The following is a 27,988-nucleotide window of genomic DNA, read 5'->3' as shown; positions in this document are numbered from 1 at the left end:
CAGTGATCCTGTTGACAGTGCAGTTATACTGGCACAGCTGAACTGCAGCTTGGGAGCAGGGGAAGATCAGGAACTTTGCTAGGAGCTTGTTCTGCTAGCGGATAATACGTTCCTGTAGCTGCATCTTTTGTCTGCAGGAGACTCTTTTTAATGCCAGTGCAAGGGATTAAAAAGCCTAAAAGAAAAAGAAAAATTGACTGTTTTGCATCCCACACAAATGTACAATCCCTCCAACCAAAAAGTATTCCTGGCTGGGTAGCTGTCTGCCCCAGTTACTGCAAACACCAAACTGCTTTTGAAAACTGTAGCCTGCAGCTCTTTGCAGCTTCAAACTTCTCTAGGGAACCTGAAAGAACCTCTTTCAGTGAAGTAAGCTATAAACTTGGATCAAAAAGAGGTCTTTGTGAGGCTGGTTACCTGTTGTGGACCAGCTTGGGGGACTTCTGATGGATAAGCAGGTGATTTTTTTAATGCCTCTCACAAGTGAAAACCTCACACCAAATTTCTCAATCTCTAATATTGGAGTAAGATTCAACCTGCGGCTTGTGACCTTGTTCACAGGAGATGTCAAAACAAAGATTTCTCAATCTCTAATATCGAAGTAAGATTGTGCAGCTTGTGACCTTGTTCACAGATGTCAAAACAAAGACAATGCCTTGGCTTGGCTCACTTCTCCTTTACTAACTTTTCAGCTTCTTTAAGAAGTTCCTGTGTAGCTCAGTGACCTTCCAATGAAGAATAAGAAATTTTATGAGCTGTTTGAGCATTGGTTTAAAAACTCCCAGAGTGACCTCTGAACAGTCTTTACTGCTGCTGGGAGCCTCGAGGTTGCTTTTCTGCCGTGCTCAGCTTTTATCAACTCGATCTGAGCAGGGAGAAGAGAGGCCAGTCCCTTCATGGTCTTCATTTCCACGAGCTGGATTTCGGGAGGCTGTGCAAGCTGTCCTCTTCCTCATCTTCTCCCAGCATTTCTTGCCCTGCAGTTTTGTCAAGCACTGCTGGCATTTTTTTTTCTTAAAGGGTGTGCATTTATCTGATGAAGAGCTATGTAAATTTAGATGCAAACTCATTTCAGCCCTCAGGGTGCTTGGCGAGTTGCCTGGCGTGCTCTCGGTGCTGGAAAAGTCTGTGCTTAACTGTTGCTCCAAGGGAAACTTTCAAGCACGTCATTCCTTTTTTTATTTTATTTTTTTTCCCCCTTATAAAGGTTATTGTACCTCAGTGAATTGGCTCCCTGGTTCAGAAAGGAAAGGTTATTTTTCTCTCTCTTTCCCCTGTGGCCACTCAAGAAGAGTTGCCATCACTGCTCACTAAAAGCATCCCTTGCGGGGCCATTGGTATTTAAGGGTGCTCCAGGGACATCCCAGAACTCTCTGCTGGCCCAGGCTCTACAGGGACAACCTAAAAAGGGATCAGGGTAACTAAAAGATCTTTTCTGCACCCAGAGGCCTGTGAATCCCTCATAATCTCCAGCATATTTTTGTTCTCATGAAAGCCCTATGGAGAAGGAAGGTGCTTTTCTATTTAACAATGCCCCATCCCTGGAGGTGTTCAAGGACAGGATGGACAGCACTTTGAGCAGCCTGGTCTAGTGGGAGGTGTCCCTGCCCATGCAGGGGGGGTTGGAACCAGATGATCTTGAAGGTCCCTTCTAGCCCAAACCATTCTGTGATTCTATGAAACCCATTTGTGTAGTAAATACAGTGGGAATGTACATGGGAGCCTTCATCAGTCACAACAGAAAATAAAAAAGACACTTGGGGGTGCTCACTTGGGCCTGAAATTTTTCATGTGTTTTCTCCAGTGACTTGAGGGGTGGCTAATTACTCTTTCTTCCTTGCACAGCCAAGAAAGGACCATCAATATTTCATAGTAGGAGACGTGGTTATGCTAAATATAGATACTGCTTTTTTTCCTGACAAATGTGCAGCAAGGAGCTCACTGGCTCCTCATGCTCAGTGCTGGTCCCCAGCTTTGGCTTCCACTGCTGGCTTGGCCAAGCTTCAGGTCTGGTCCTCACCTCGCTGGTGTTCTCCATGCCTGAATTTCACTTCGTGCAATGCTTTAATTAATGCCTAATGCCTGTCTTCCCCAGGTGTGGTCTGAGGGACTGTAGCTGATGACCCTGTTGGATGTTACCCAGTTGGGGTTACCTGATGAGTAGCAACTGACACTTTTAGGGTCAGTTAAATAATAAATACATTTTAAAATCACCCATCTTTTGCTCTGCACAGGCCTGGAGAAACCCCTTTTCTGGGTGTTAAGTTGCAGGGCAGGAAGACTGCACTCCTTGATGCACACTCCCACACACTTCCATTCCCACATCATGTCTGTGGTTCCCCAGCTGAACTCCTGTCTGCTGTGCACGCAATGGCACAGGGGACAAAATTTTTCACCTGTGCCTGCAATTTGAACTGTTCTTTTTTTTCCATCAGTGCAGGGAGTGCAGCCCTCCTCTCTGCCATCCTCATTTCCCAGGGCTTTACACCTCCTTTGGAAATGCTGGTGGCTCTGGGAATAGTGGGTGATGTGGCCTTTGGGAACTGCAGGGAAACCTGTAGTGTCTGATGGGAGGAGGAGGAAATGCTAATGAAGCATTAGGGGAATGAGCTGAGGGCAGGCTGGGAACGTGCCTCTCTCTGTTTCCCCTTCAGCTTCACTGGCAGCTCCTTTGCAGGAATCCTGGATCCAAGGTGTTCCTTCCAGCCTGACAACCTGCCTACAGCCCAGATCACCTTAGGTCATTATAATGATGGGTTGGAACCTTGTGTAGGGTATGCCAAGCCAGTACAGCCTCTCCTTTGTTCAAGGAGAAGCATTTGTTGTATAAAAATCTAATATAAAAGGGGTTTCTGTTCAGGACTGAGAGGCTTGATGTTTGTTTGCCTCTTAAAACCTGCTTGGCTACAAGTAGGACTTGAGTGTAGTTTTCTGCTTTGTGCAGGTTCTGTGTGAATCGTGCCCATTAAAAGCTCCTGTAACTTGATAAAGGAAAATATTTGTTCTGCAGTTTCCCTTTACTCTGTGGAAGCACCCCCAATCTTCAGTTGTTCAGAGCTGCTGTTGTCATTATTTATTATAAAGTGATTGCTTTCACTGTGAATTTTGTTTATTTTCTCCGACTCAACATTGTTGCCTTATTTCCTGCAACTACAGCATCAGCTGTTGTATTAACAAGCTGGTCTTTATAAAATAGCCTGGTCAGCGTTTGGCCAATATCCACCTGCTGTGGATTTCACAAGAGCTCACAGAAGGAATTGAAAGTTTAAATAACTTTCCCATGGATTTACCCTTCAGGGCTGAATCGTTTTGCTGAAGTGATTTAACACTGTCCAGAAATTTGCAGCCAGAGGAGAGGTAGAAGCAGGACTGGCGCAGTTTGAATAACCTTTGTAGTCAGACCATCGTCTCCATTTGAAAGCAGGTGGTGAAATCTGTTGTCTTTAAAAAAGATAATCTCTCCTCTGCTTTGTTTTTCATTTCAAGTTTACAAATTTCACTGTTCCTGCCGAGTGAGGCTGTGCTGGGGCCAGGAGACCCCTTTTTTATCTGTTATGTGTCTAGCAAGGTGTTTTGCTTTCCATTTCCTTTTATAGCTTCACTTCTGCCAGTGGAAGCAGGTGTTTCTGAATAGCACAGGGCTTGTTCTCCATCACTTACCCAGCATTTCATGGTTTGCAGAAGCTGTCACTAGGTTTGCTGCTTTTTCCTCCTTAAAAAAGCATTTCATAGAATCACAGAATGGGTTGGGTTGGAAGGGACCTTCAAGATCATCTAGTTCCAACCCCCCTTCATGGGCAGGGACACTTCTCACTAAGACCAGGCTGCTCAAAGTACTGTCCAGCCTAGCCTTGAACATCCCCAGGGATGGGGCATTAGAGATGTGCACAAGAGTTTTGTGGATCTAACACACTTGCAGGATGATTAGACCTGAAAGGAACCTTCCTCAGCTCCCTGGTACCTTTGCATTGCACATGAAACAGGTTGCTGCTTCTGTGAGAAGCTACAAACCACACTGTGCAGAGAGGGCAAACATTGATCTTTTTGTCAGGCTCCACCTTGTAAATAATTTAAATTCTCAAACAAGTGTTTCTATTTTGCACAGAACTTCCTGTTGCTGCTGAGAGTCCTGGGGTTAGGCTGGCACCAACCAGCCTCCAAGGCTGGGGGTTTTGAAAAATGGTTGAATGTCAGTCTTTCACTTCCCTTGAAGTCACGGGTAGACTGGTTTTAATTTTGGCAAGATTCAGGCCAGGGCATCCAACTTTCTGAAATCCCCTTGATCTTTGCCACGCAGCTCCTCCCTCTTTCAAATATTTTTCATGAAACACCCCTACTTTTTTTGTGCTGCCGAAGTGGGATGGGTTGTGCCCAAGTGCTTCAAGCCTCCGAGTGGCAGGACTTTCCAGCCCATGTAGGTGGTGGAGACCTGTGGACAATTTTGACCCAGCTCCACTGGAATCTGAGCCGAGGGGTTTGGGTTTCCTTGGGTGGGTTTGGAGTACCCGTCACAGACCAGCCTGTGCCGTTCCTGCAGCTCTAGTCACCTTTGTGCTTTCTTTTGCTTAGTTTCCAGGAGAGGCATGGCTCAGGATTTCACCAGGCTGTCTTTGGTTTTGCAGGTAGCTGTATCCAGCTGGGTGGCAGGTGGATCCAAGGGTTACCATGAAGTTTTCAGGACCCCTGGAGAGCCAGAGGTTGTCTCTCCTTCTGGAGACGGCAATCTCTAGGGAAGCTCAAATGTGGAAAGCACATGTGCCGAAAATTCAGCCCAATCAGGTAATGTCTCTTCTCCACCTCATTCATCTTAGTAAAGGCATGAGTCTCCTTTGGTTTTATGTGAAGCTGCTTCATGAGAAGTTACCTTCTGCTTGAGACCTGGGAAATTGGCCTCTGAAGTAAGTGACTGCTTTATTCTTTGAGGAACACACCTGCAGTCAGGGATGCAGAACACACTGCGTGCAGTGTTGGAGCTCTACTCTTGCTTGTGAAACCACCTACGTAGAGTGGCTTAATTAAATTGACTTTACAAATTGTGTGGATAACTAATGAACATTTCTAATGGGCACCAACTCTGCCATCATTCTTAAAAGCAGCTTCATTTTATTGCACTAAGCTCACTAACAACAGTGTCGAAATGCTGGCTGCTTTCCACATGAGGTGACATCTTCTCACAGGAGCTGTTGCTGCTAGCTTATCTCAGGCCTGCTCCTGGGACAGCATATCCACAGCAAGAGCTGGACTTTGCTGCCTTTTCCCTAGTGTAAGCCAGCCTAGTTCCACAGGGTAGGCTGTAGCTGTTGGCAGCTGAAGCCAGGTGAGGATCTGACTTGGTGAGGCACTGTCTTCTTCAGGAAGAACACCCCCTGACTCTAAGGAAGAGCACTATTTCTGGAGCAGTGTGCAAGCTCATGTGGAAGGAAGCAGAGGCACTGGGCTGTTCCAGTGAGGAATGTTCTTAGAGGAATGCAGGAAGACTCAGGGTGGAAGGGACTGCACGGGGTCCATAGTTCAGCCTCTGGCTCACATCTTGCAGCAGGGCCAGCAGGGAGGTTGGCCCAGGGTCACTTATGGCCTAGCCTGGCTTGATTTGTGCTTGTTCTGCTTGCAGAGGAGGTGTCTGTCTAATGTGCCCTTCAGACTCCCTGCAAACTGCACCAAGTGTTGTTTACAACACAGTGTGAACCATCAGGATGGTTGTCATCGAGTGGCTGGTACTTTATCAGTGGCTTGGGCAGAACTGACCACGAATATACTCAGATCCGGTCTTGCTGTTCCTGACTCCTATAAAATGCTCACCCCAGCATGCCAGCTGTTGTCAAAGCTAATCAGTGGGCTTGTTGTTTTTTCTGCCTGACTGACAAGAAACTGCTGTTGTGGTATAGGAGCAAATATGTTTTTAAGGGGGTCGGGGTTTTGCTATTCCACATTTTGGTTTCCAAATAAGTGACCTGGTTCTTGGAGGTGTTCAGCAGATTGTAGCTGTGGCTGTCTCGGGGCACGTACAATTTAAGACCCTGGTTTATGGTAAACCAGCCTGTTACTCCTTGCTGGCAGTAATCCTGGGGCTAGTGATTATAATGTAGGGAGATAAGATTACAGTATAACAAGGTAGGTTAGGGACTCAGAGCTCGTCAGCAAACCAGATTCTTGGATGAAGATTTCACAGGGAGAAAGTTTTTGCATTTTTGCCCTGGTGAATTAGCTTTGGTGGCTCAGAAGCCACCGCCTGCATTGGACAGTCTTCTCAGCAGGGTTGCACTGTCACCCTTAGGAGTTGAGGTTCCCCACCTGTGCCACATTGGAGTAGTCACTGCAGCAGCAGGACTGACCTCAGCCCTCTCTGGGGTGAAGAGCAGTTGTCCTGCTGGCAGGGACTGTGAGGGGGTCTCAGTGTCACTGCTGTTGGGGCTTGTAGCACCTGGGGATGTGTCATCTCTATGATCAATATTCAGAGAAGTCAATGGGACCTTGGGCTATCCCCTGAATGTGGAACCAGCGGGATCTGTTTCTCCCTCCTCCCCTGCACTGAGATCCATGCTCTGGAGTTTTTCCTGGCCCTCTGTGCTTGTCCTGGGATTTCTACCTCTAAAACTGTGTTGTCGTTGTAACCTTTTTCTTTATGTTTTCCTGCACGTCAGTTCAGACATTGACTTAACCAGCCATAGTATTAAATATTTTCTAGCAGTGAGTAATCATTAAATTGGATTGAAAGCTGTGTGGGCATATGTGTGAAAAGTCCCAAGGTCAGACTGGACAGAGGACACAAACACAGCTGCTCAGGGGAAGTCCTGACTTGCAGCTGGAAACCCTGGCTCTGCAGTCACGTATTTCTCTCTGCTCTTAAAGTTGGTGACACCCGACTTTTCAGACTGTCACTCCTCCCCCTCCACTTCTGCAGCCCTCATTTTGGCAGCATTGCAGTCACGGATGTTCAGTGTGAATTACTCTCTTTTCTGTAATATCTGGGGGAGGTCACATTCCCTAACATCCACTGCCTTCTTTGGAAAACAGCTGCAGTTGCCTAAAACCTGCCTTGCATGACGCTGTTGTTTATTTCCCATGACAGTCAGGAAATCTGCATCCTTCTGTGTATCAGATCTGGCAACCTGAAGTGTGTGTAACTTTCCATTCCTTACCACCAAGGTGGACTGACTACAGAAGGGGTTTTAATGAAGTCTGGTTTGCAAATGAGGAAATGTGTGTGTGTGTCTATCAAAAAATATCTAACCATCAGACTGGAGGTAGGCCATGACTGTCTTTCAGGAGTCAGCCTTCAGCTTTGCCTCTTTAGGAGAGATTTTTGGTTGTGATGTTTAAAAACGGACGAAATTCTGTTTCTAAATATGGGCCAGAGTTGAGATCTTTGAAAGGAAGAAAGTAGGTACAGAAACAGGAAGAGCTGACATTTTTAGTACAAGATGCAGAATCTGTTGGGGACCTTGGTCCTGATAATATTTGGCACTTTTCTGTTTCGTTTTTACTTTTTGTCTGAAAACTCCTGTGTCCTGCTGGCATGGTAGTTTCTTTTAGTTTCCCTCCTTTCAGTGTAGGTCACTGACTCCAGGTATTTGCAGTGTACCAAAACCAGATGTCACAGGGACTTGTCAGCCTGAAAAAAACAGCTGAGTCTGGTGTTTGTAAATGTATTTGGGTTTGGTTTTTTTGCCCCCCCCGTCTTGAGTTACACTCCGTGCAGGTGACATAAACACATTTTCATGTGATAAAGGCTTGAGAAATCAAGCAGTAAAGATTGGTCAAAGGGTGATTTTTGCATGTTACCATGTTATTTTGCAGCAGAGAGATATGTAAGACAAGATCATTTTTATGTTTTTTATAGAAACAGTGTCACTTCTCTCATTTCTCCTTTACTGCCTGTCCTACCCCTTTCTTTCTGTCTTCTTGTTTGTCCTCTGCACCTCATGAGGGACCAGGAGGCCCGGGTTTTTTTCCAGTTTCTTCACTGTCTCAGCACCATGACCTTGGGCTGGTATTTTTAATCTTCCTGGTGCCTGTTAGATCCTGTGGCTGAAGCAGAGACTGCCCGAATAATTCTGTAAACCACTGGGAGGCTGATGCACCACAGGGAGGTTGGTGCACCCAGCTCCTCTGCTGTGCCAGGCACTGATCTCTCTCCCTCCCTGGTGTTTGTGCCTGTTCCCAGTGTTTGTGTCTGCAACCCCTTGGATGCAGTCCTGTGGCATGTGCTCTGAGCCATCCTGCTTTAGTTAGAGGGGAGTTGGACTAGATGATTAGGCCCTAGAGGTCCCTTCCAACGCTGTGATTCCATGAAAACGAGCTTCTGAGCCCCAAGGAAGGGCTGATCTGGCTGTGGTGGGTACAGCTGCTCTCAGAAGCCTCCCAGTTCTCCCATGGTCACCTGCTGGCTCTGCGAGGAGCCCACAGCAGGACTGGGCAGAGACAAACAGGGGAAAGAGCAAAACAGCCCTGTCTGGAACAGCAGCCACTCAAGAAAATAAAAATTTATCAGGTGTTTCCTAGATTAGGCAGCAATAAAATTGAGTCACATTTGAGTTTCACAGATAGTATTTTATTTTAGACTCTGTTTTCCAACAGTCTCAAAGGTATTCTTGGAGGTGCTGGGTGCTGTGCTCCTGCTCTGGAGCAGAGCAGCCTGTCCCTGTTGCCAAGGCCCCACAGGATGATCCCACAACAGAATGGCCAGGAAAAATGGGGCTTGGGGCACTGATGTGGGAATGGGGCAGATACAGTCAGCACAGATGGTGGAAGCCTGGGGTCTGTGTGCTTTGTCTTCCCTCCCCTGGGAAGAACCACTGCTGGGTGCACTCACCTGCAGCCCCGGCAGGTTGGCTGGTCTCATGGTGTGGTAACTAAAATACCTGTCAGGAACCTTCCACAGAAGCTCCTGTTCACTGCCAGCCTGTTCATCCCCAGAGGAAGTGACAGGATGGTTCTTAGGAAGGCCTCAAGCCAGTAATGGCAGGAAGCAGGTCAGGGTGATGTACCCGTGCTTTACGCAAGGGAGAGAGGGAAGTTGACATCCCTTCACTTCCCCATTGGTGTCCCAGACACAAGCTGTTAGCTCTGTAGCTCCTGCAGGGTGGCTTCTTTGTGTTGGTGCTGAAACAAAACTGGTGGGTTCACACTCAGTGTTGTGCTCTGAACAGGTGGGACTCAGCATCACGTGTGTGAAAAACAGCTCCTTGGCCTCATGTGTTTTATCACATGTGACTTGGTCTTCAGAAACACTGAATCACACAGAAACATGCCTTTTTTCTTGCCTTTGTCAAGTTAAATGAAGGCCTTGACACATTTTCCTTCTCTTCACTGCCTTTTATAATTTCTTGCTATACAAAATTATTTCAAAAAATATGATCTGGTTGATTACAAAACAGTCTTTGCTATTCTAGAAGACACAAATGTAGACATGTCTTTTGAAACAGAACCTAAGTTACAATCAGTTACAATAATTTATAGTTTTCTAGAACCTGCCACATGATTTCAAAACAGCTGTCCTTTGTCCTGAGGGTGGCTGTTGGGTCTGTCTGGGATCAACCTGCTGCTGCTGTGTGAACAGGGAGTCTGCCCTTGCTGGGCTTGGATTACTTTTCCCTAATTAAGGCTGGCCTGCTCTTCCACCCTGGGGTTAAGTTCTGCAAGGGTGGAATTGTGGTGACAAAAAGTGTTAGCCACATGCAGACGTGGGGAGTGGTTGTGGAAAAGTACCTCCACACCAAGGAGGAACCTTTGCTTTCTGGCCCAAAGGGACTTTTTTTTCTTTTTTTTTTTTTTTGCTTTCAGCAACAGTGAGTGTTTCATTTTTCCTTTTGATTTAAGTAAGGAATAGTGACCTCACTGCTTAATTAATTAAGACAGTGCTGCATTTCTTATTAGTGTTATTAGGATGACAAAGGGACATCTTCCAGGGGCAGCTCCTCACCCTGGTGGCAGCAGGATCTGTGGGTGCAGTGGGACCAGTTCTCATTCCTTCTTCCTGCCTCCTAAAAGGGCCGTAACAAACTTTCCTAGTGCTGGTGGGAGGGGGCTTAAATTCCCTGGCCTTTCTGCATGAGGGGATTATCCCCCCACCCTTGCACTCCTTTATTCACAGGTAAGAGACTGGAGTAGGTAAATTTTCTGTAGGATTGGTATTATTGCAGCAGAGAGCTGGAGATTCACCTCCTTTCCTTGGCTTCCCCAGATGGCTCTCCAGAAGCCAGGTTTGATTTTGGAGCCAGACTTCTGCTGTGCATCCACCTAGATGGGAGTTAATTGGCAGTTGTTCCTTCCCATTGAAGGAACGTGGTGCTCTGCTGTGGGGGCTGGTTTTTGTTTGTTTAGTTTTAGATCTTGCTTCACTACACTGTTGCTTTTCAGTGGTTTAAATTGAAACCCGTTTCTTTTTCACGTGGAAAGGGCAGTTGTTACCAGGGTACAGTTGCTGTTCTTCACATTAATGGCCTTGCTGTTTAAAGCTAATTCCTGGGTCTGAAGTTGTGCCTAACACTGCCCAAGGAAGGGCAGATCTTGGGAGGACCAAAGGCCAAGAGGCAGCACAGCCAGGACAGACACTGCCAGGAGCTCTGGCCCGTTTCCACTGGGATCTAGCAGGAACAGGATTTGCCAGGAATAGGAAGGGAAAAAATCCACACCCCCCCGTGCTGCTAAGGCATCTCCCTGGCAAGAAGCACAAGAGACACCATTTTTGCCCCCTCCTCTAGAGCTGTTGGGCCAGGGCCGTGAGAGAGACTCAGAGGCAGTTTTTGAAAGCCAAGTTTATTTTGCTGCTGGGGTGGTTTCAGACTGGCTTTCAGCGGGTACACACAGGGCTTACCTGCTGGATTCACTGCATTGCCAAACCAGCCCTTTAAGCTGCTTGAAACCTTTGAAGTCTGTAGTATTGTCCAGTCCTGGCTGTGGTTAGAAGCCCTTTTGTATGGCTTTGTCTCCTTCCATTTAAAACCAGGGGCAATGAATAAAGCAATAAGGAATTTAATCTTAACTACCAGTCCTCCCTTTTCTGCCTGTGGTAGGTTTAGCAGCACAGACCTTGCTTTTCTACAGGACAGGTGTGCTCTAGAAGGACAACCAGTATTGCACAGTGCTGCCCATTTTTCTCCCCAGATACACTCTGTGTCCCTATCCCACTGTCCAAAAGATTTTTCTAGCCGAGCACTTAATAAACTCCTTACTGCTGTGTGGTGTATTCATTATATACTCCCAGCAACATGTTGCAGGCAGTGGGTGTCCTGCCCCTGGTAGGGCTCAGATTCCACCCTTAAATTGCAAGAACAATTTTAGAAGGCCTCATTATTTCTTGGGATTGAAGAAATGGATTTTCTCTTCTCTCCTGAAAAAAATGGTAGGTGCTTTTGACAAAGGCACGCTGTGGTGTGTATCTAGTAGAGCATCCAGAGGCCCCAGGTGAGACCAGAGGCCAGGCTGGCTGACACACAGTCCTGCTGCACTGTCGTGGCTTCAGGAGAGAAAACAAGGCAGGACTTTGTTCTCCTCAGAGCAGCACCTGACTGAGCACTGAAGGCATGTTTTGCAGGCAGAGGTAGTACTGCTCTGGTAGCCCAGCCAGTACAGCTGGAAGAGAAGCTCTGGCTTGCACAACCCTGTATATATAGAGTAGCTCCCTGCTACAGCAGCACTGTCACGTTGTACTTTTTCTAAGGGAACTGGGTGGCTGCAGTTGGGCAGGAGGGGTGGCTGTGAGCAGCAGTAACCAGCTGTGCTCCCACTGCCCTGGGCCCCAAGCTCAGCACAAAGATGTCACACTGCAGGTAATGATGCAGTGGGTGTCCTGCTGGCATCCCCACTCCTGCCTCCAACACTCTTCACACACATCTTTGGCCCCAAGGCAGGAGTCAGCAGACCCATAACAAAGCTCCTTGCTGTCTGTAAGGTACATGGGAGGTTCTTTGGTGATAAATGTAACCCAAAGGATTTATTTTGCATCTATTTTGGATGTTTTTATTTTCTAAAATTCTTCTGCACCCCCCCCCCCCCCCATCCCCCACATTCCACATCATTGCTGGGAGAACCCAGCCCAGCCATGCTGAGTTTCTGCACAAGCCCTTAGCTTTCTTTTCTGCAGTCACTGGGCAGCCAGCATTTAATTCCAGTTCTTTCTCTTAAACCATCTCAGCAGCAGCCAAAAAGAGCACAAGGACCCTGAGAATAGCAGAAGAAATTAGTTTGGTTTCACTTCTCACTTCTGGACACCTCCTTGCTAATCACCTAGAATAATCCCCTTTGAATAATCCCCTTCCTTGGCTGAATTGAAAGGCTCTGGAAAAGCTGTGTCTCCAAAGAAGTCAGAGACAATGATTTTATGTCATCGACTGATCTGCATGTGGTTGAAATTCACCTGCTGTCCAAACAGATCAATGGTGGTGACCTGGGCCAAAAAGTCCTTTAAAAAACCCAACAAACCCAGGCTTATTTAGGTGAAATTATACCTGCTGTACAGGTGAATTGTACCTTCAGGTGAAATTTACCCCAGCTCACAGTTAACATGTACTGCTAAAGGTGGCTCTGTAAGCTGTTTGGAATTTGTTTTTTGTTTTTTTGTTTTTTGTTTTTTTTACATATACTAAAAATATCCCCACAATTTGAAGGAAAAATAAACCTTTCCTCTCAAAACACCCACTCGGTCCCTCCCATCTTCTGTTTGGCAGGAGCTGTGCTCCCACCTGGCTCCCAGAGCTGCCTGCCTTTGTTCAGGCTGGGCATTCCTGTGTCTCTACGTGGTTCTAAGGTGGTTAAAAAAAGTAACACCTCCTTTAGAGCTAAACTGGAGAAGATCCCCTCAGTACTTGAGGAACTGCAAGACATCCTTCCTCTTTTCCCCAGCTGACAGTGCCATTCCTGAGTGATGTTTGAGGTTTCTGTAAAGAAAGATGTCATTTCCAGGGCAGGGAATCCCATTTCTTGGGATGGGGTAAGTAAAGTAGTGGCTCAGGCTGGCTTGAGGCCCCTCCCTTTTTCCAAAGGAGGCTTTGTTTCCATGCCCAGTAACTCCTGTGGAGGTAAAATCGGATTCAGCCCATGTGTAAGAATAGTTTGTTTTTCTCTCCAACAGGATGTAGCCATTTCTCCAAAGCAGAGGGATGAGGTCATTCAGTGGCTGGCCAAGCTCAAATACCAGTTCCACCTTTATCCAGAAACGCTCGCCCTGGCCATCAGCCTTTTGGACAGGTTTTTAGCTGCAGTCAAGGTAAATATTTGCAGATGCAGAAATGGAGATAGTTGACTGGGTGGGAGGAATCTATTCCTGTGCACAGTCTGAGTGGGGTGGCCGTAGGGAAACGCCTCCTCCCCCCTCTGCTCTCATACCCTCTTCCTTTCTCACCCCTGCAGGGATGGTACCTGCACTACTCCACAAGCTTCCTCTGGAGGCAGATTTCCACAGTGATTTTTTCACCCCGTGAACGTAGCCACTGCTTTAATGAGAAGACACAGTTCTCAGGGCAGTGACCCAGAGCTTAAACCTGCCAGGAATATTTTCCCATCATGGAACGCAGCTCATTAATATAAATGTATATTAACCTCAGTGAAAAGCAGCAGCACCCTTTCTCTTCAACCACCTATTCACTTAGTCTGATCATGGAATTGGCTTCCTCACAGTACCTGCTCCTTTAAACAATCATAAAAAGAGGCTGCATAGAGGTTATGGTTTAGATAACCACAGAAGAGTCTCCACATTAACCTAAATGGATTCATTAAGCTGAAGGACGTACCTGCTGCCTGCAGTTAGAAATTTAGGCCCAGTGCCCTCTGACAGAAAAGTCAGGGAAAGTCCCTGCTCACCTGTTAATTTCTCTGGTGTTTTAACTGCATTTAATCTCATTTGTGTCACCCAGAATTGCTGGGAGCAGCTGTCAGCAGTGATCTAGCTGGAGGAAACAAATGTTGAGGGCAGGCTTGGGTCTTCCAAGTGTGCTAGTGCAGGGAAATGGAATGAAAGAAAAGGTGTGTGTGTGGGAAGATACAGGCAGAGGTGATTGCTTTTTGGGGAGTAGTGCACTACTGACCTGCTAGCTCATTTCTGTGAACAGTCTGAGAGACTAAGGGGTTAAGACTGATGTCAAGCCAGGCAGATGTGAAGGAGAGAGGTGACCAAACATGGGTGCAGGTCACCAGTGGGACAGGCTGTCCACTCCTGCCCTGCTGAACAGGATGGAAAACGTGCATGTCCTTTTGGTTTTCAGGCTATTACACCACAGAGACAGGGTAAAAATCACTAACTGGGATCTGCTGCTCTCCAGTCCCTGTAAGTCTGCCACAGAAGCAAGTCAGATGAGCTGTGCTTGGGCCTTGTTTTGAACAAACTGGGTCAAGCTGGAATCCCTGGCCTTGAGCTGTGAAGTCAGGCTTGGGGCAGCCTTATCTCTGCCCCTGTTTGCTCAGTTACATCCCGTGCTCAGCAGAGCTGCAGTCCCAGCTGCACGTGTGAGCAGCAGAGCTCAGGAGAGGTGAGCAGGGGAAGGCAGTGGCAGCCCGTGCACTTCCAGCTCAGGAGACAAGTGACATCACCCATTAAACCTAGCCTTTAAACATGGATAATGTTCTAATGACAAGCCACACAAGGTTTTAGTTTGAAGGAGATCTTAAAGCAGCTCATTTACTCAAGTGCTGCGATGGGAAAATAGATTTTAAACCCTTAATGCCCTCAAGTTCAGTTTTTCTTTCAGTAATTTGCAGCAGCCAGGGAGTCTGCAAGGAAGGGATGAGGTTATGAGTAAGGAGTCGACTGGGCGCTTCAGGCAGTGAGCAGGAAGGGTGTTTGTCTGGGTGAGCTTTGTTCAGACAGCTCAGGGCTTCATGTTTACTCTCCCACAAAGTCATCGTTCCTCTGGTGTAGCTTAACTCCTGGCTTATTTACCAGGTGCTACCACTTGGGATTTTACTGGTAAGACGTCCCTTCTCCCTGCACGCGCTCTGAAAGTGCTGGCACTGGCTGCCCCTCAAGGTTTGGTGTCACTCACTGCACAACAATCCTTGTCCCTGCATCACAGCCAGGCTCAGCACCACCAGGGGCAGGCGAGGCAGAGAGAAGCTCCTCTAGGAGACCAGAATGAGGATGGGTTTTAACATGCTTTGGCAAAAAGGCAGTTGTTCCTTCCAGGTCAGTCTCTAGAAGATTTCATGCTGAGGGTGGAAGTGAAGCCCTCTGTCAGTCACTGCTCAGCACAAACTCTGGATGTGCCATAGCCAGAGCATGTGCTTTGCCTGGGCCATCACAGGGACAACCTGAATACTTGCCCAGCTGCACATCCTGCTTTCCCCTCCTCACCTCCCAATCCAGGCCCATAACAGGAGGTTTTGATGCACATGAAAAATTACCCGTTTCACCAACCTCACCTAAAACAAGTGGCTGTAGAAGGGACCAGCTCTCCCTTGATAATCCCTGCACTCCAGTTGTAAGAGCTGGATTTCCAAGTTACCTAGTGGTGATTTTCATGGCTATTCCTCCCTAGGCAAGAACAGCATTTTTCAGTTCCCTTCCTATTCTGTCTGATCCTCAGCAGCACCAACAGCAGAGCTCTGCTGAAGCGCAGAGTGACAATGGGGTGTTTTTTGGCCAGGTGACAATCTGGCCTTTGTGGTTTTCTCCTTGTTTCTCCTGCACCACCTAAGACCTTGGTCAAACTTTTTCCACTCAGTGGATACCAGTTGCCATCCCCAGCCTGGCAGATTCTCTCTCCCCTATGTCCTGCAGGACACTTGGGCAGGGCTTCCCAGGGCTGTGGTGGGGCTGGAGGGCAGCCTGCTGATCCAGAACACATTGCACAGGCAGCTGAGACCCCAGGGCTCCTGATGCCCAACCAGAAAGGGTTATACATAATTCTTGCATCACATTCACACAGAGGCTTCTCTGCTCTTCTGTACCATAGGCCCGTCCAAAGTACTTGAACTGTATTGCAATCAGCTGCTTCTTCCTTGCTGCAAAGACCATCGAGGAAGATGAGGTAATTTTTTGCTTCTTACTGCCTTAGCAGAGTCTGAATAGAAACCCTTCCAGTCCTGCCTTTGCTTGCACAGGGTGGCTGAACCTTGCCAGGACAGGACTGAAGCACTTTGGGCTGTTTCTATAATGATGGGTTCTATCCTTTCTCTCTCTCTGCAGAGGATTCCAGTACTGAAGGTGTTGGCTCGGGATAGCTTTTGTGGTTGTTCTCCAGCTGAAATTCGCAGAATGGAGAAGATTATCCTGGATAAACTGAACTGGGATCTTCACATGGCAACACCACTGGATTTCCTTCATATTGTAAGTAAGGGGGGGGGTTTACACTCTTTCTAGTGTCTGTTGGTGCAAAACCAGACAAAAACTCTTACCTGTCAGGGAGCAAAGACCTCAAAACACAATCATAATTCCTCTGTATGAGTAGATTCTGACAGAAAAAGCCTTGCCAGAGTTTCAGAGGAGACTCGTGACACTTGGGGTGCAATTGCCAAAATGTGGGTCTGCCATCTCACCTGATTTGAGGCATGTTAAACCACACAGAGACTCACAGTCCCTGAAAACCTTGCCCCTAAGCTAAGTGCCAGGCAGCACAGAAAGTGCAGGTACAACCACAGCGAAAGCACCAGTCCCCAGAGGACTGGATTCAGGAATGGGGTATGGCAACATGTCCAAAGGCTCTCTGCTGAATTTCATCCTCTCTGCTTGCTCAATAAGGAGTTTTTCTGTAGGACACAAACTTGCCAAACCCATGTTGTTGAACGAGGAGGGTGGCAGGGGGACAGCATTTTGCAGAGCCATGAGAAGCCTGGTCCCTAGGCAGACAATGTGCAAGATGGCAGGTCCCACCAGAAAGGCTGCACCAAGCGGGTGGTGGGTTCAACAGGTTGAGTTTGGTTTTGTTTTTTTTTTTCCCCCCATGGTGTGGTAATTGCGTTGGAGGTTAAAGCTGGAGGAGCCTTGGGCATCAAAGGCATCCTGGCCTGCATCAGGAATAGTGTGGCCAGCAGGAGAAAGGAGGTGATTGTCCCCCAGTGCTGGGCACTGGTGAGGCTGCACCTAAAGCACTGTGTGCAGTTCTGGGCCCCTCACTACCAGAAGGATGTTGAGCTGCTGGAGCGTGTCCAGAGGAGCTACCAAGCTGTGGTGAAAGGTCTGAAGAATAAGCCCTATGAGGAGAGGCTGAGGGAACTGGGATTGCTTAGTTTGAAGAAGAGGAGGCTGAGGGGAGACCTCACTGCTCTCTGCAACTACGTGAAAGAGGGTGTAGGGAGGTGGGAGTTGGGCTCTTCTCCCAAGTGAATAATGACAGGACAGAGGAAATGGTACCCAAAGAGTGGTTGGACAGTGGAACAGGCTGCCCAGGGAGGTGGTGGAGTCACCATCCCTGGAAGTGTTTAAAAGAAATGTAGATATAGTGCTTAGTGACATGATTTAAGCATTGAATGGGTAAATTAGGTTATGGTAGGGGGATTGAGGTTATGGTAGGGAGATTTAGGTTATGGTTGGACTTGATGACCTTCAAGGTCTCTTGCAACGAGGATGATTCCGTGATTCTAAGATGTGTTGCATGCCATTCTTGAGGTCTGACCTGGCTTTGCCTCTGGGGGTGTCTGTTGGTGACACAAGCTGCCTCACCTGCTTGTTCCCCCCCCACCCAGTTCCATGCAGTTGCAGTGTCCACCAGGCCTCAGCTCCTGAGCATCCAGCCCAAGCTGAGCCCCTCGCAGCACGTGGCGGCGCTGACCAGGCAGCTGCTGCACTGCATGGCCTGTTACCAGCTGCTGCAGTTCAAGGGCTCCATGCTGGCACTGGCCATTGTCAGCCTGGAGCTGGAGAAGCTGCTCCCCGACTGGCTGGCTCTCATCATCGAGCTGCTCCAGAAGGCACAGGTAAGGGGGTGCTGGTGCCACACGTGGCAGCAGGGTGGGGGGCAGGGGGCTGCAGGAGCCTGTCTTGCTCAGGACTCCAGGGATCCATGCTGCTGGTGCTCTGGGATCTCTCACTGCTATTATGCTGCTGCCAGGATAGTTACGGTGCCTCCTCCACTTCCCATTGGAAGTCCATTCCAATTCCAATGGGAAGTGGAGGAGGCACCATCCCTGGATGCATGCAAGGAAAGGCTGGATGTGGGACTTGGTGCCATGGTCTGGCTGATGTGGTGGTGTTAGGTCATAGGCTGGACTTGATGATCTTAAAGGGCTTTTCCAGCCTTGGTGATGCTGTGAAGGAAGAAACTCAGATTCACGTTGAGTCCTCTAGAGAGGGTTGTGCTTGAGCCTGAAGGGGCGGCTTGTTGGGACACTCCTGCAGTCTTGGTCTTGACAGCAGGCAGTAGGTGACAAAGGGAGGAGCTGTGCACCGTGATGTACGTGGGCTCTCTGAACCAGGGAGGAAAAGACAGTGGGGAGAAAATCCTAGTGAGCTGCTCAGCCCTTTGTTCTGAGCGCACTGGATGGTCTGACAGGTACTGGGAAGCTGCTGCAAAATGCAGCAATCTGAAAAGTCAACCCCCCCCCCCCGTTCTCCTGAGATCTAAGAAGGATCAGGGGTGTGTATCTTTTGTCGCTGTCATCATGTTGGGGGTCCTCTTAGCCCTGTATCACTTACTTTAGCCCACATCCAGCACGTCCCTGAAAAGTGAGGTGCAGGGGTGGCTGGTGTGTGCAGAGCCCCCCCCCCCCCCCAGGGCTGGGCACTCTCCTCTCCCCAGCAGTGATCCCGCAACGCTGGTACCTCTGCTTGTCTCCCCACTTCCAGATGGATAGCTCACAGCTGATCCACTGCCGGGAGCTCGTGGCACATCACCTTTCCACCCTGCAGTCTTCTCTGCTGCCCAATCCTGTATATGTCTACAGTCCCCTCCAGCAGAGCCTGGTGGCCTGTAACAGAGGAGCATTCAAATGCCAGCAGCCCTCCTCTGTCCCAGGGCCAGGCTTCTCCAAGGACAACGGCAGGCCAGGAGTGCCAGTCACAGGTACAGCTCCCAGCGGTTCCAAACACACCTCGGCCAAGAGGAAGGTGGAGGAGATGGAAGTGGACGACTTCTACGACGGTATCAAGCGTCTCTACAACGAAGACATTGCTCCAGACATGGTGGCTCTTGACAACATGGGCTCTGTCTGTGGCGCTGACGTCTCGAGGCAGGAGGGCAACGTTTCCCCGTGTCCACCTCTGCAGCCAGTGTCCGTGATGTAGCTGGGAGCTCACACCACCAGCTGCTCCAGGGACCACAGGGAACCTGGCATCCCCTGTTCTCAGTGGGAGGAGAAGGGCCCATACCTTGTCAGGCTGAACTGAAGGGAGCCAAAAAAAAAAAAAAAAAACACCCCAAAAAATCCCACTCCTTTTTGAATTTTTTTTTTTTTTTAATCTTGTGCGGCTAATTATAGTTCCACTATTTAAGCACTTAAAAAAAAAAACACAAAAAAGTATAAAAAAGCTTAAAAAAAGACCCAAAAACCAAACAAAAAAGTAGCAAAAAATTGTTTCTTTCTAGTGTTGTCAGTTCCACTGTTTTTCTGCTCCTGTGTGTTGTAACCCATTCTCTGTGTCCGAGAGCTTCCACCAGTCTTGCAGAGTTGTTCCAGGTTTCCCAGCCAACTAACACTTCTCTGATCCCATTCCCATCTGCTCCTTGCTCTTTCTGCTTGCTCCTCTTTTAGTTCTCTGCAAGTCTTGTGCATGATGTTCTGTACTACCTAACCTTCATGCCAGCTTCCTTTTTCCTTTCTAAAGAAAAAGACCTTTTTTGTTTTGTTAGCACTTTGGTGTTTAAATGTGATGATATTTAAAAAACTGGATTTACATTAAAGGTTAGTCAGGAAAAAACAAACAAACAAAAGCAACACTTGGAAGCTGCTCCACACTTAATGAGTAACCACAGGAGTGTGAAGGTGCCCTAGAACAGCACTGGGGCAGCTGGCCAGTGTGCTCCACACCTTACACAGAGACTTCAAGTTAAAACAGTTTGCGTTTTCAACCACAGAAAGCAGTTCATGGAGTTGGTGTCACTTGAACAAAAACTGTGTTTTGTTTTGTTTCTTCTTCTTCTTTGCGCCAAGAAATGTTGCACTCAGTGTGGATTTTCACCAATGCTTGACCCTCTACGTCAAGTGTCAACCTGAAATTCTGCAGTCTGTTTTTTCCCCCTGTATGTTGATGAGCTTGGCGTGTGACCAGCGCTGCTGGGCGAGGTGCTGCTGTGGCTGCACCTGAGCTTGGAAGGGTGCAGAACCCATCAGCCACAAAAACCAAAACAGAAAATCCTAACCCTCAAGTTTTGTGTTCATGTAACTTCTAACCAAGGGTTAAAACCTTTCAAAACTCGTCTCTTCAATGTTACACCTCCCGTTTCTCAGAATGCCCTGTCCCAATTGTAAGCTCTCTCCACAGCCCTGAGGAAGGTATCGTGTTTGGAGCCATTGTACTGATGAAAGCCTTCTGGTAGCAATAAAGAAAGTTGTCCTGGATTCTCATTCATGTTTTGTGACTTTCCTGAGTCCAGGATCAGTTTCACCTGCAGGCTGCAAGGGAAGCTGCTCGTGTCTTCGAAGGTGCCATTGTTTTCATTGTGTGCACTCCCCCTGATAGACTTCTCTTGGGTTTCATCTCTTCCTGCTTGTGTCCTGGAAACCAGCTCCTGAGGCTGCATTTCTCAGAAGGGTGTGCACCTTCCTTCCCTTCCAGCCCTTCCTGTCATCCTTATGGCATAACCAGTCCCTGACCTTTCCTCTCTTCCCACTTAAGCTTCCTCCAGCCAGGCTGCTGCACAGACTCGGGGCTTCACCTCACCCCCCCCCAGCAAAATACCTCCTCATTCCTGCAGCACCACGACCCTGGCACTCACTGCTCCAAGGTACACACCTTTTCCAGTTAACTGCCACAGCCTAACAGCTCTCCATAAAAACAACTGCCCCCATTTCCAACACCAGGTGTAACAACTTTAGCATGGGAACCATGAGAGCCAGGTCATCTTCACACCCCGTGACAGCCAAGCCAGGCACCTGCTGTCACCACACAGAAGGGAGGCTCAGTGTGTGCCTGTTGCACACCAACAGCAGTTCCAATGATCCAGCTTATCCTGGAGGGAGCAAGTTGCTCCAACCTCCAGCTGTATATGCAGAGAGAGGTGAGCCAGGGCTCCCAGAACCTCCCTGACAACACTGGCACAGTCTATAAAGAGTTATGTGGGACTACAGCTTATTGCAGTTGGCTTCTAATGGTATGAGACACAACACAGGGAGGAAGAGAAGGACCAAAGCTCCATCGTGTTATCCCACAGCAATAAATCCCAAGCCTCACCTTCCATTGGCTTCTCCCCCTCCACACACTCCTTCCCTCCCAGTATAAAGGAGGTATTGCCCCCCATCCCATTTGGCAGCAGCAGCACACAGACACTCGTGGATTTCAGCCCCACAAGGAGTGGGCACGGGGCTGGGAAAAGGAAGGGGTTTGCTTGTGCCAGGCCAGCAGGCAGGGCAGCTGGGTGTGGGGAGAGGGACTGAGGTGCTGCTGGAGCAGCTCTTCTGTATCGGATGTGCTGCTGCCATGGTTTGGAGATGCTCTGTGAGAAGGCTGGAGTTTTCCTTCACCGGTCTCTCCAAAAGCAGGACAAGAGCAGGTCCTGCTCTGCCCCCACACCAGGCGTGTCCCCAGCTCATGCCAGAAGAGCTCTGTGAGGACTGAGCTCACAGCTGAGCTTGTCTCAGCCCCAGGCAATGCCAGAGGAGAGAAGACTCTTCCTGCCGCTTTTCCCCAAAGCGACGATTTTGTTCTTTGCAGCAAAGGGGCAGGGGGGCAGATCTTTAGGGAGAAGCAGCTGGTGAGAGTCACAGTAACATCGACTGCCTTCAGGAACCGTGCTCAATAACCACAGCCTCACTTCTGGCTCTCCCCAGAAGTGCAATGCTGGGAAAGGATCCAGGAACCTCCCCTGGCTTCCAGAGCTGCACAACTCTGGCCAAGCCACAGCCCCAGCTCAGCACACACCTGCAAGGCACACACCCAAGGAGGTAGGATGCAGAACCTCCCTGGCTGCCAAGGCAGCACCCTGCTCCCCAGCCCCAAACACACAGGCACTCCCCCAGCCCCAGTTGGACAGCTTGCCTTTATTTTGCTGCCACTACATACATCCACACCAATTACCTTTTGCTTGGATACAGGCAACTCCACCAACAAACCCCGTGGTTCAGACAGATAAAACCTGGCCTCTGTTTCATAAACCTACCTCTGCAGGGTCCTGCTGGCAGAGCTGCTGCCCAGCTGTCCTCTCCTAGGCCCTAAGAGTCTTGTGGGCCAGCTCTCTGTGCAGCCCAGCAGCCTCCTGGTGCCTTTTGCTCTTCCAGATGCAAAAGAAAAAGCCCACTCCCTGCAACTGTAAACACACCTCTTGTCTCTCCCTCTCTGCCTCTGCTGTGAGCCCAACTCAGCTCAACTTTCCACACCCTCTTTCAACCCCACCACCACGTGTGTCCAACTCAAGAAACACCCAGTTGTACCTGTGGTACCTCGATACACCCAAACGCCTGATGGAACCCCCGAGGTGTAGGGATGCAGCTGGGTGCAGAGGATTAACTTTCAAAACCACCCATGCCCTAAGTGCAGGTGCCCAGCTCTGCTATGACCACAAAGCAAGCAGAAGTGCAGCAGGTTACCCCTCCTGCCCTGGCACTGACTTGGCCACGGGAGGCCTCTGAGGCCAGGGGTGGCACATTGGCACATCCCCCTGCAGGGGACCACAGCAAGGTCATGAGCTGGTCTTCATCTTTCCAGCTCTCCTCCTGCTGCTGTGGTCACCTGTGTCCCAGGCCAGCTGGGGCCATGAGGAGCCTGGGGAGTGCAGGTCTGGACCCCGTTTTGCAGCTAAAAAGAGGACACTCAAAGACAGACTTGCCTTTGAAAATAAGGCACATCCCAGCAAGATCAGCTCCCTCATGTAGCAAGATCCAACTGATCTGGAAAGAACCTGAATTTCCAGAGAGAAAAAAAAAAAACAAACCCCAAACACTTCCCATTTTGCACTTTCCTCCCCACAAAAACCCCATGATGATACAGCCCAAACATGGGCCCCATCCACCGCCTTGCTGCTTTGGTAGCACCTTGACTTGTAGGTTGTTCCTGCTGCCAGAACACAGGGCTGGCCTGGAGCACTGCCAGGGCTCCCAGTTACCCACAGCAGAGTAACCCCTGATCCCTGGGACTCCTCATATTCACGTGGATCCCAACGCTGCCTGCCCTGGACCTGCTGGAGATGCTGAGCACAGGTTCTGCCTGCTCCAGGATGGTGAAGGTAGGAGTCCAGCAGAGCACATGGGTCAGGTGGACAGCCAGCTGGAATGGAAAGCAGTTTGAAAGGCAGGGTCTGTTCCCAGCTGCCTCACCTCCCTCAGGAGCATAAAACCACTGCATTCAGCAAACAGAGCACATTGCCACTAAACATGGTGCCCTCAAAGCCAGGCAGCACCCAGGTGCACAGCAGCCATGTGTTAGCAGAGCACAGTACTCGTTTCAAACACCTTCTGGCAACAACCCAGCTCACCTTTCCATGCTGCAACACTCCCATCTTCCCTCAACACCTCAGCAGGGTGTTGAAGACACGATGGCAAGAACCTCTCTGCAGTTTCTTTCCCAGCACTGCCCCAGAGAGATGCTGATACACCTCATCACCCAGCTCCTGTGCTTGTGCACCCAGGGACTCCTGTGGATGAAGGTGTTTTCTCATCTCTGCTGGGGACATTTGGTGACACAGAGTGACAAATAACTCTCTCTGGGGTGTCCACCAACAGGTTTCACGCTGCTTGTCCCCTCCCCATGCTGATAGGGAGGGAGCCAAAAGGACAGATCCCAATCCCTTCCTCCCAGCACCCACAGGTGGGAAAGCCCCAGCAGCAAGGCTCCCTCAGCTCAGCCCCTTGTCTCACATCGTGCTCTGTGCTCTCTGATCCCCTCCCCTCCACCCCAGTATCCATCACCATCCATCATGGATGTCAGTTGATTCTGCTGGAGAGCAGCTCTGTGGAGAAGGACCTTGGAGTCCTGGGAGACAAGTTATCCCTGGGACAACAAAGTGCCCTTGTGGCCAAGAAGGCCAATGGTATCTTGGGGTGCATTAAGAGGAGTGTCTGCAGCAGATGGAGGGAGGTTCTCATCCCCCTCTGCTCATCCCTGGTGAGACCTCACTTGGGAGTGTTGTGCCCAGTTCTGGGCTCCCCAGTTCCAGAGGGACAGGGATCTACTGGAGAGAGTCCAACAGAGGCTACAAGGGTGATGAAGGGACTGGAACACCTGCCTTAAGAGGAAAGGCTCAGAGACCTGGGGCTGTTGAGTCTAGAGAGGAGAAGACTGAGGGGCGATCTAATTAATGTTTATAAATACATGAGGGCAGCAAGAAGGCAGGGACAAGCTCTTGTCACTTGTGTCCTATGATAGGATGGGGGGCAATGGAGTCAAACTGGAGCCCAGGAAGTTCCACCTGAACATGAGGAAGAACTTCTTTGCTGTAAGGTTGACAGAGCCCTGGGACAGGCTGCCCAGAGAGGTTGTGGAGTCTCCTTCTCTGGAGACTTTCAAGACCTGTCTGGATGCCTGAGTGATCTGCCCTGGTTTGTTTTGGTCCTGCTCTGGCAGGGGGGTTGGACTCAATGATCTTCCGAGGTCCCTTCCAACCCCTGACATGCTGTGATTCTGTTCCCCCACCTCCTTCATATCCCTTATGGCTCTGTTCCCCATTCATTTACCTTTTACAACCAAAAAAAGACAAACCCCAAAACCTTCTGCTGATGTCATCTGCCTCAACAACCTGAGGCAACAGATTCCAGAAGTTTACTACCAGCTCTGTAAGAAAGTTATTCCATGTTTCGAGCTGATTTCCTTCTAGCTGAGTGCCTCTCTGGTCCTAGTCGTGTCAATTCTGGTAACTAGCAGGTTGGCATCCACCACCACCAGCCTTAGGGGACTCTGTAACAACCACAAATAAATGTAGACTGGAAGGGACCTCTAGAGGACATCTGCTGCAATCTCCAGCTCACAGTAGGGCTGCTCCTCCCTCTCATTCCCAGCCTTTCCCTCTCCAAACTGAGGTCACCAAGCCCTTCTGCTCTCACCTGGCAGCTGCTGCTCCACCCCATTTATCATTACTGCCCTTCTCTAACTCCACCATGTCCTTCTGGAGACATGAAGTCCAGAGCTGCATGCAGAACTCAAGACACCAGCAAAACTCTAGAGCTGCAAAATAAAGGCAGTCCATGTAAGTGCTGGCACTTGGTTTGTGCCTACCTGCTTCTCTCTTCATACAAAGCTTTTCAAAAAATTCTATTTGGAGTTTAGAAGTCAACCAAGACTTCAAACCTGCTTGACACAGTAGGGGTCACCTAGCCCCAAGTTCCTCCAGCTGATGAACAACCTCCTCTGGTACAGCCCAGCACTTGCAAAAGGCAGAAGAAATGCCCTCAAGGCAGAGAGCTCCTTGAAAAGCCCAGGGCTGAGCTGGCAGATAAGGGGCCAGCAAGATACTTCTTCAGTGTTGCAAACCTGCAGATTTGGTCCTGATTTCCTATTGCCACACAAGATTTCAGGGAGTCACTGGGCACAGCTACACAGGTAAGATGATGGTAAGTAGCCCTTGATAGCCTCAAGGTTCAGGATCAAAAAAGACACCACCACCTAGGTGCTTTTTTCCTTCTTACTTGCAGTCAGTGATGCCCAACCACCCATGACTGGGCCTGGGTCCTAAGCCACTCTCATTAGCAGCATGAGGGAAGGTAGAGCCCAGCAGGATCTGTACTGAAGTAAAGAAGTGGCTCTTTCAAGAGAGACTGCAGCCCACTGGTGGGATTTTACAGGCTTGCCTCCTCCTACCACCAGATACACCCGTACTACAATTCTTAAGGAATAAAAAGCATAAAGGAGAGAAACATGCTGCAGGAGCCACCCAGTAGGTGGGCTAGACAAGTAACCAGTAGGGTATTTGGGCAAGTTGGAGGCTACTATGGAGGGAGCTGCAGAGATGAGCCCCCCAGACCTGAGGTGGTGGTCCCTGACACCACAGACTGGCCCAGACACCAACACTGGGGAGGGGGAAGGCACAGCACTGGTACCCCAGGCATTTTAATAGGCAAGACATTTTCTCAGTGAACAGTGACTGCCTTCACGTGCAGAGAACCCCAGGCTGGAGGGGACACTCCCCACTCACGGTGACTCAAGGGACCAGCAGGCTCCAATCCCACTGCAGCCCCAGCTGCAAAGTCAATGACTGATTTAGAAGAACATGTGGCTCAACCCGCTGGGTGGCCCAGTGCAGCCAGTGCACTGCTGCCTATGCCCTGCCAGAACAAAGAGGACTCCCCCCTGCAAGTGGTGCAACCTCTGCCCAGTCAGCAAAGCACCCAGAGCTGTGCAGATGAGTTAAAGCAGGGGAGGTTTATGCCAGCAACACCCATAAGGCTTCAACCCCTGAGGCATGAGCTGATTTGTTTTGTCCTCAGAAGGGTGAATGTGAAAAGCTTCCTAGATGTGGCTTTCTTGTGGCTGGCAAGCAGACCCTTGGCAGGCATCACCTGGGCCCACTGAAGCCTAGAGAGCAGGCTTCATTTTTGGTATTAATGCAAATTCTGTCCTAAGCTACATCTGTGCAAATATTACCATCCCTTCAGTTTGAGCAACAGGCAGCAACTCCATTTAGGTACCAGATAAGTGGTTCCAGCATACACTCAAAGTCCATATTTAATAACCTGTATGAGTCTATCTATAAAATCACTTATTTGGGTTGCAAACGTTTCCAGGATAAACACGTTTTCTGCTGCTTTAAAAAAAAAAAAAAAAAAAAAAAAAAAGTGACCTGGCTTGAGAAAGCTTCTAGTGCTGTAGAGTGCTGAAAAATATTGTGCTTCTGAAGAAAAATCCAGCAGATTTCAGCAGAGCTCCTTGGCAGCTTGCACTCTACACCCAGACTGGAAGAGCCAAACCCTAGATGACTTAATACCTTTCCACAGCAGGTGAAAGGAGGTGAATTCCTTGGCCAAGGTTTGCAGAGAAGAATAAATCACTAGTATTCGGTTGAAATAAAAAGTGCATCACTCCACATGAAAAACATCCTGAGAGGATCAGGTTGTCTCCTTCCAGCCACCCCAGACCAGCTAGAGGTCACTACACACCAAGACTACAACAAGTTGGGGTATTTTTTTTTACCTTCAAACATACTTTGGCACTTCAAGCTTTGACTGAATCCACTTCCAAAGCAAACAAGTTCTAAACAACTACTCCACATTCAAGACTGTTTGAAAAATAATCTAATTATAGGCTTAATGGAAAGAATAAGAAGCCCTTGATCTCAGTAGAAGTCAGGGCAGTTCAGCTGTACAAGAGATTCCCACTTTGCTCATTCAAAGGCAAATCAGCCAGAAAAGAAAAAGGCCTTGACTGGCCAGCAGTGCAGCAGGGTGGAACATCAGCCACCTCTGCTTCACCCAACTGCATAGGCTGAAAACAAGGAGTCCCCTTAGTCTCAGGGCTCCTTTTCAGCACAGCAGGTACTTGTGATGAAGTTGTGGTGTCCAAAGCAGCCAGGCTTAAGTTTTAGAGGCAGCAATGAAGTCCTCTGGCTACTCACACTCATCCACAGTCTGCCATTCTATCTGTCACCAGCAAGACATGCAGATGATGGCAAACGGAAGGAAAATGGGGAGGGACAAAAAAAAAAAACCAACGAAACAAAACTAAACTAAACCCCCTAATTCAGTGCAGTGTTCCATACTGTGGCCAAACTGTCACCTCCAGCAGTTACCTCTGTCATTTTTGGTAGCCTCAATTCTGTCGGAGACACGCCGGGAGCAGAGAAGGTCCCACAGAGACACAGAGCACAGCTCAGCCTCAGATGCACGGGAGAAATACAAAAGGGGAAGGAGCAGAAGGGCAGATGTGATGGAGGAATGAGATGGCTCTTCTGCCCAGGGGCTGCAGGCTCTTCCAGTGCTCCCACTGGGAGAGAGGGTGTGGGGGCTTTGGCAAGGTGACGGTTACATAAAGAAGAAGCTA

The 27,988-nt window shown here is 49.0% G+C and overlaps 2 protein-coding genes across 8 annotated transcripts in view; one reads left to right on the top strand and one right to left on the bottom strand.

Moving 5' to 3' along the window:
• CCNI (cyclin I) overlaps positions 1–20,427 on the top strand; it is a 31,981-nt gene extending 11,554 nt beyond the window's left edge. For 2 of the 4 annotated variants that reach the window (XM_051619480.1, XM_051619478.1), the window contains exons 2-7: positions 4,623–4,779; positions 13,073–13,207; positions 15,888–15,962; positions 16,121–16,261; positions 17,617–17,847; positions 18,716–20,427. In XM_051619480.1, the coding sequence (XP_051475440.1) occupies positions 4,666–4,779; positions 13,073–13,207; positions 15,888–15,962; positions 16,121–16,261; positions 17,617–17,847; positions 18,716–19,153 (1,134 nt within the window). In that variant the 5' untranslated portion in view covers positions 4,623–4,665 and the 3' untranslated portion in view covers positions 19,154–20,427. The remainder of the gene's footprint in view (positions 1–4,622; positions 4,780–13,072; positions 13,208–15,887; positions 15,963–16,120; positions 16,262–17,616; positions 17,848–18,715) is intronic. The other 2 variants (XM_051619481.1, XM_051619482.1) reach the window with 2 other exon arrangements.
• The window catches only part of SEPTIN11 (septin 11), a 77,983-nt gene continuing 62,007 nt past the window's right edge, over positions 12,013–27,988 (bottom strand). The window contains exon 11 of one of the 4 annotated variants that reach the window (XM_051619470.1): positions 12,013–12,162. In XM_051619470.1, the coding sequence (XP_051475430.1) occupies positions 12,123–12,162 (40 nt within the window). In that variant the 3' untranslated portion in view covers positions 12,013–12,122. The other 3 variants (XM_051619476.1, XM_051619473.1, XM_051619472.1) reach the window with 3 other exon arrangements.

The sequence above is a fragment of the Apus apus genome, chromosome 4, assembly GCF_020740795.1.
Source record: "Apus apus isolate bApuApu2 chromosome 4, bApuApu2.pri.cur, whole genome shotgun sequence".
Lineage (NCBI taxonomy): Eukaryota > Metazoa > Chordata > Aves > Apodiformes > Apodidae > Apus > Apus apus.
The sequence above is the reverse complement of the archived record's forward strand: the minus strand, read 5'-3'. Positions and strand labels throughout refer to the sequence as shown.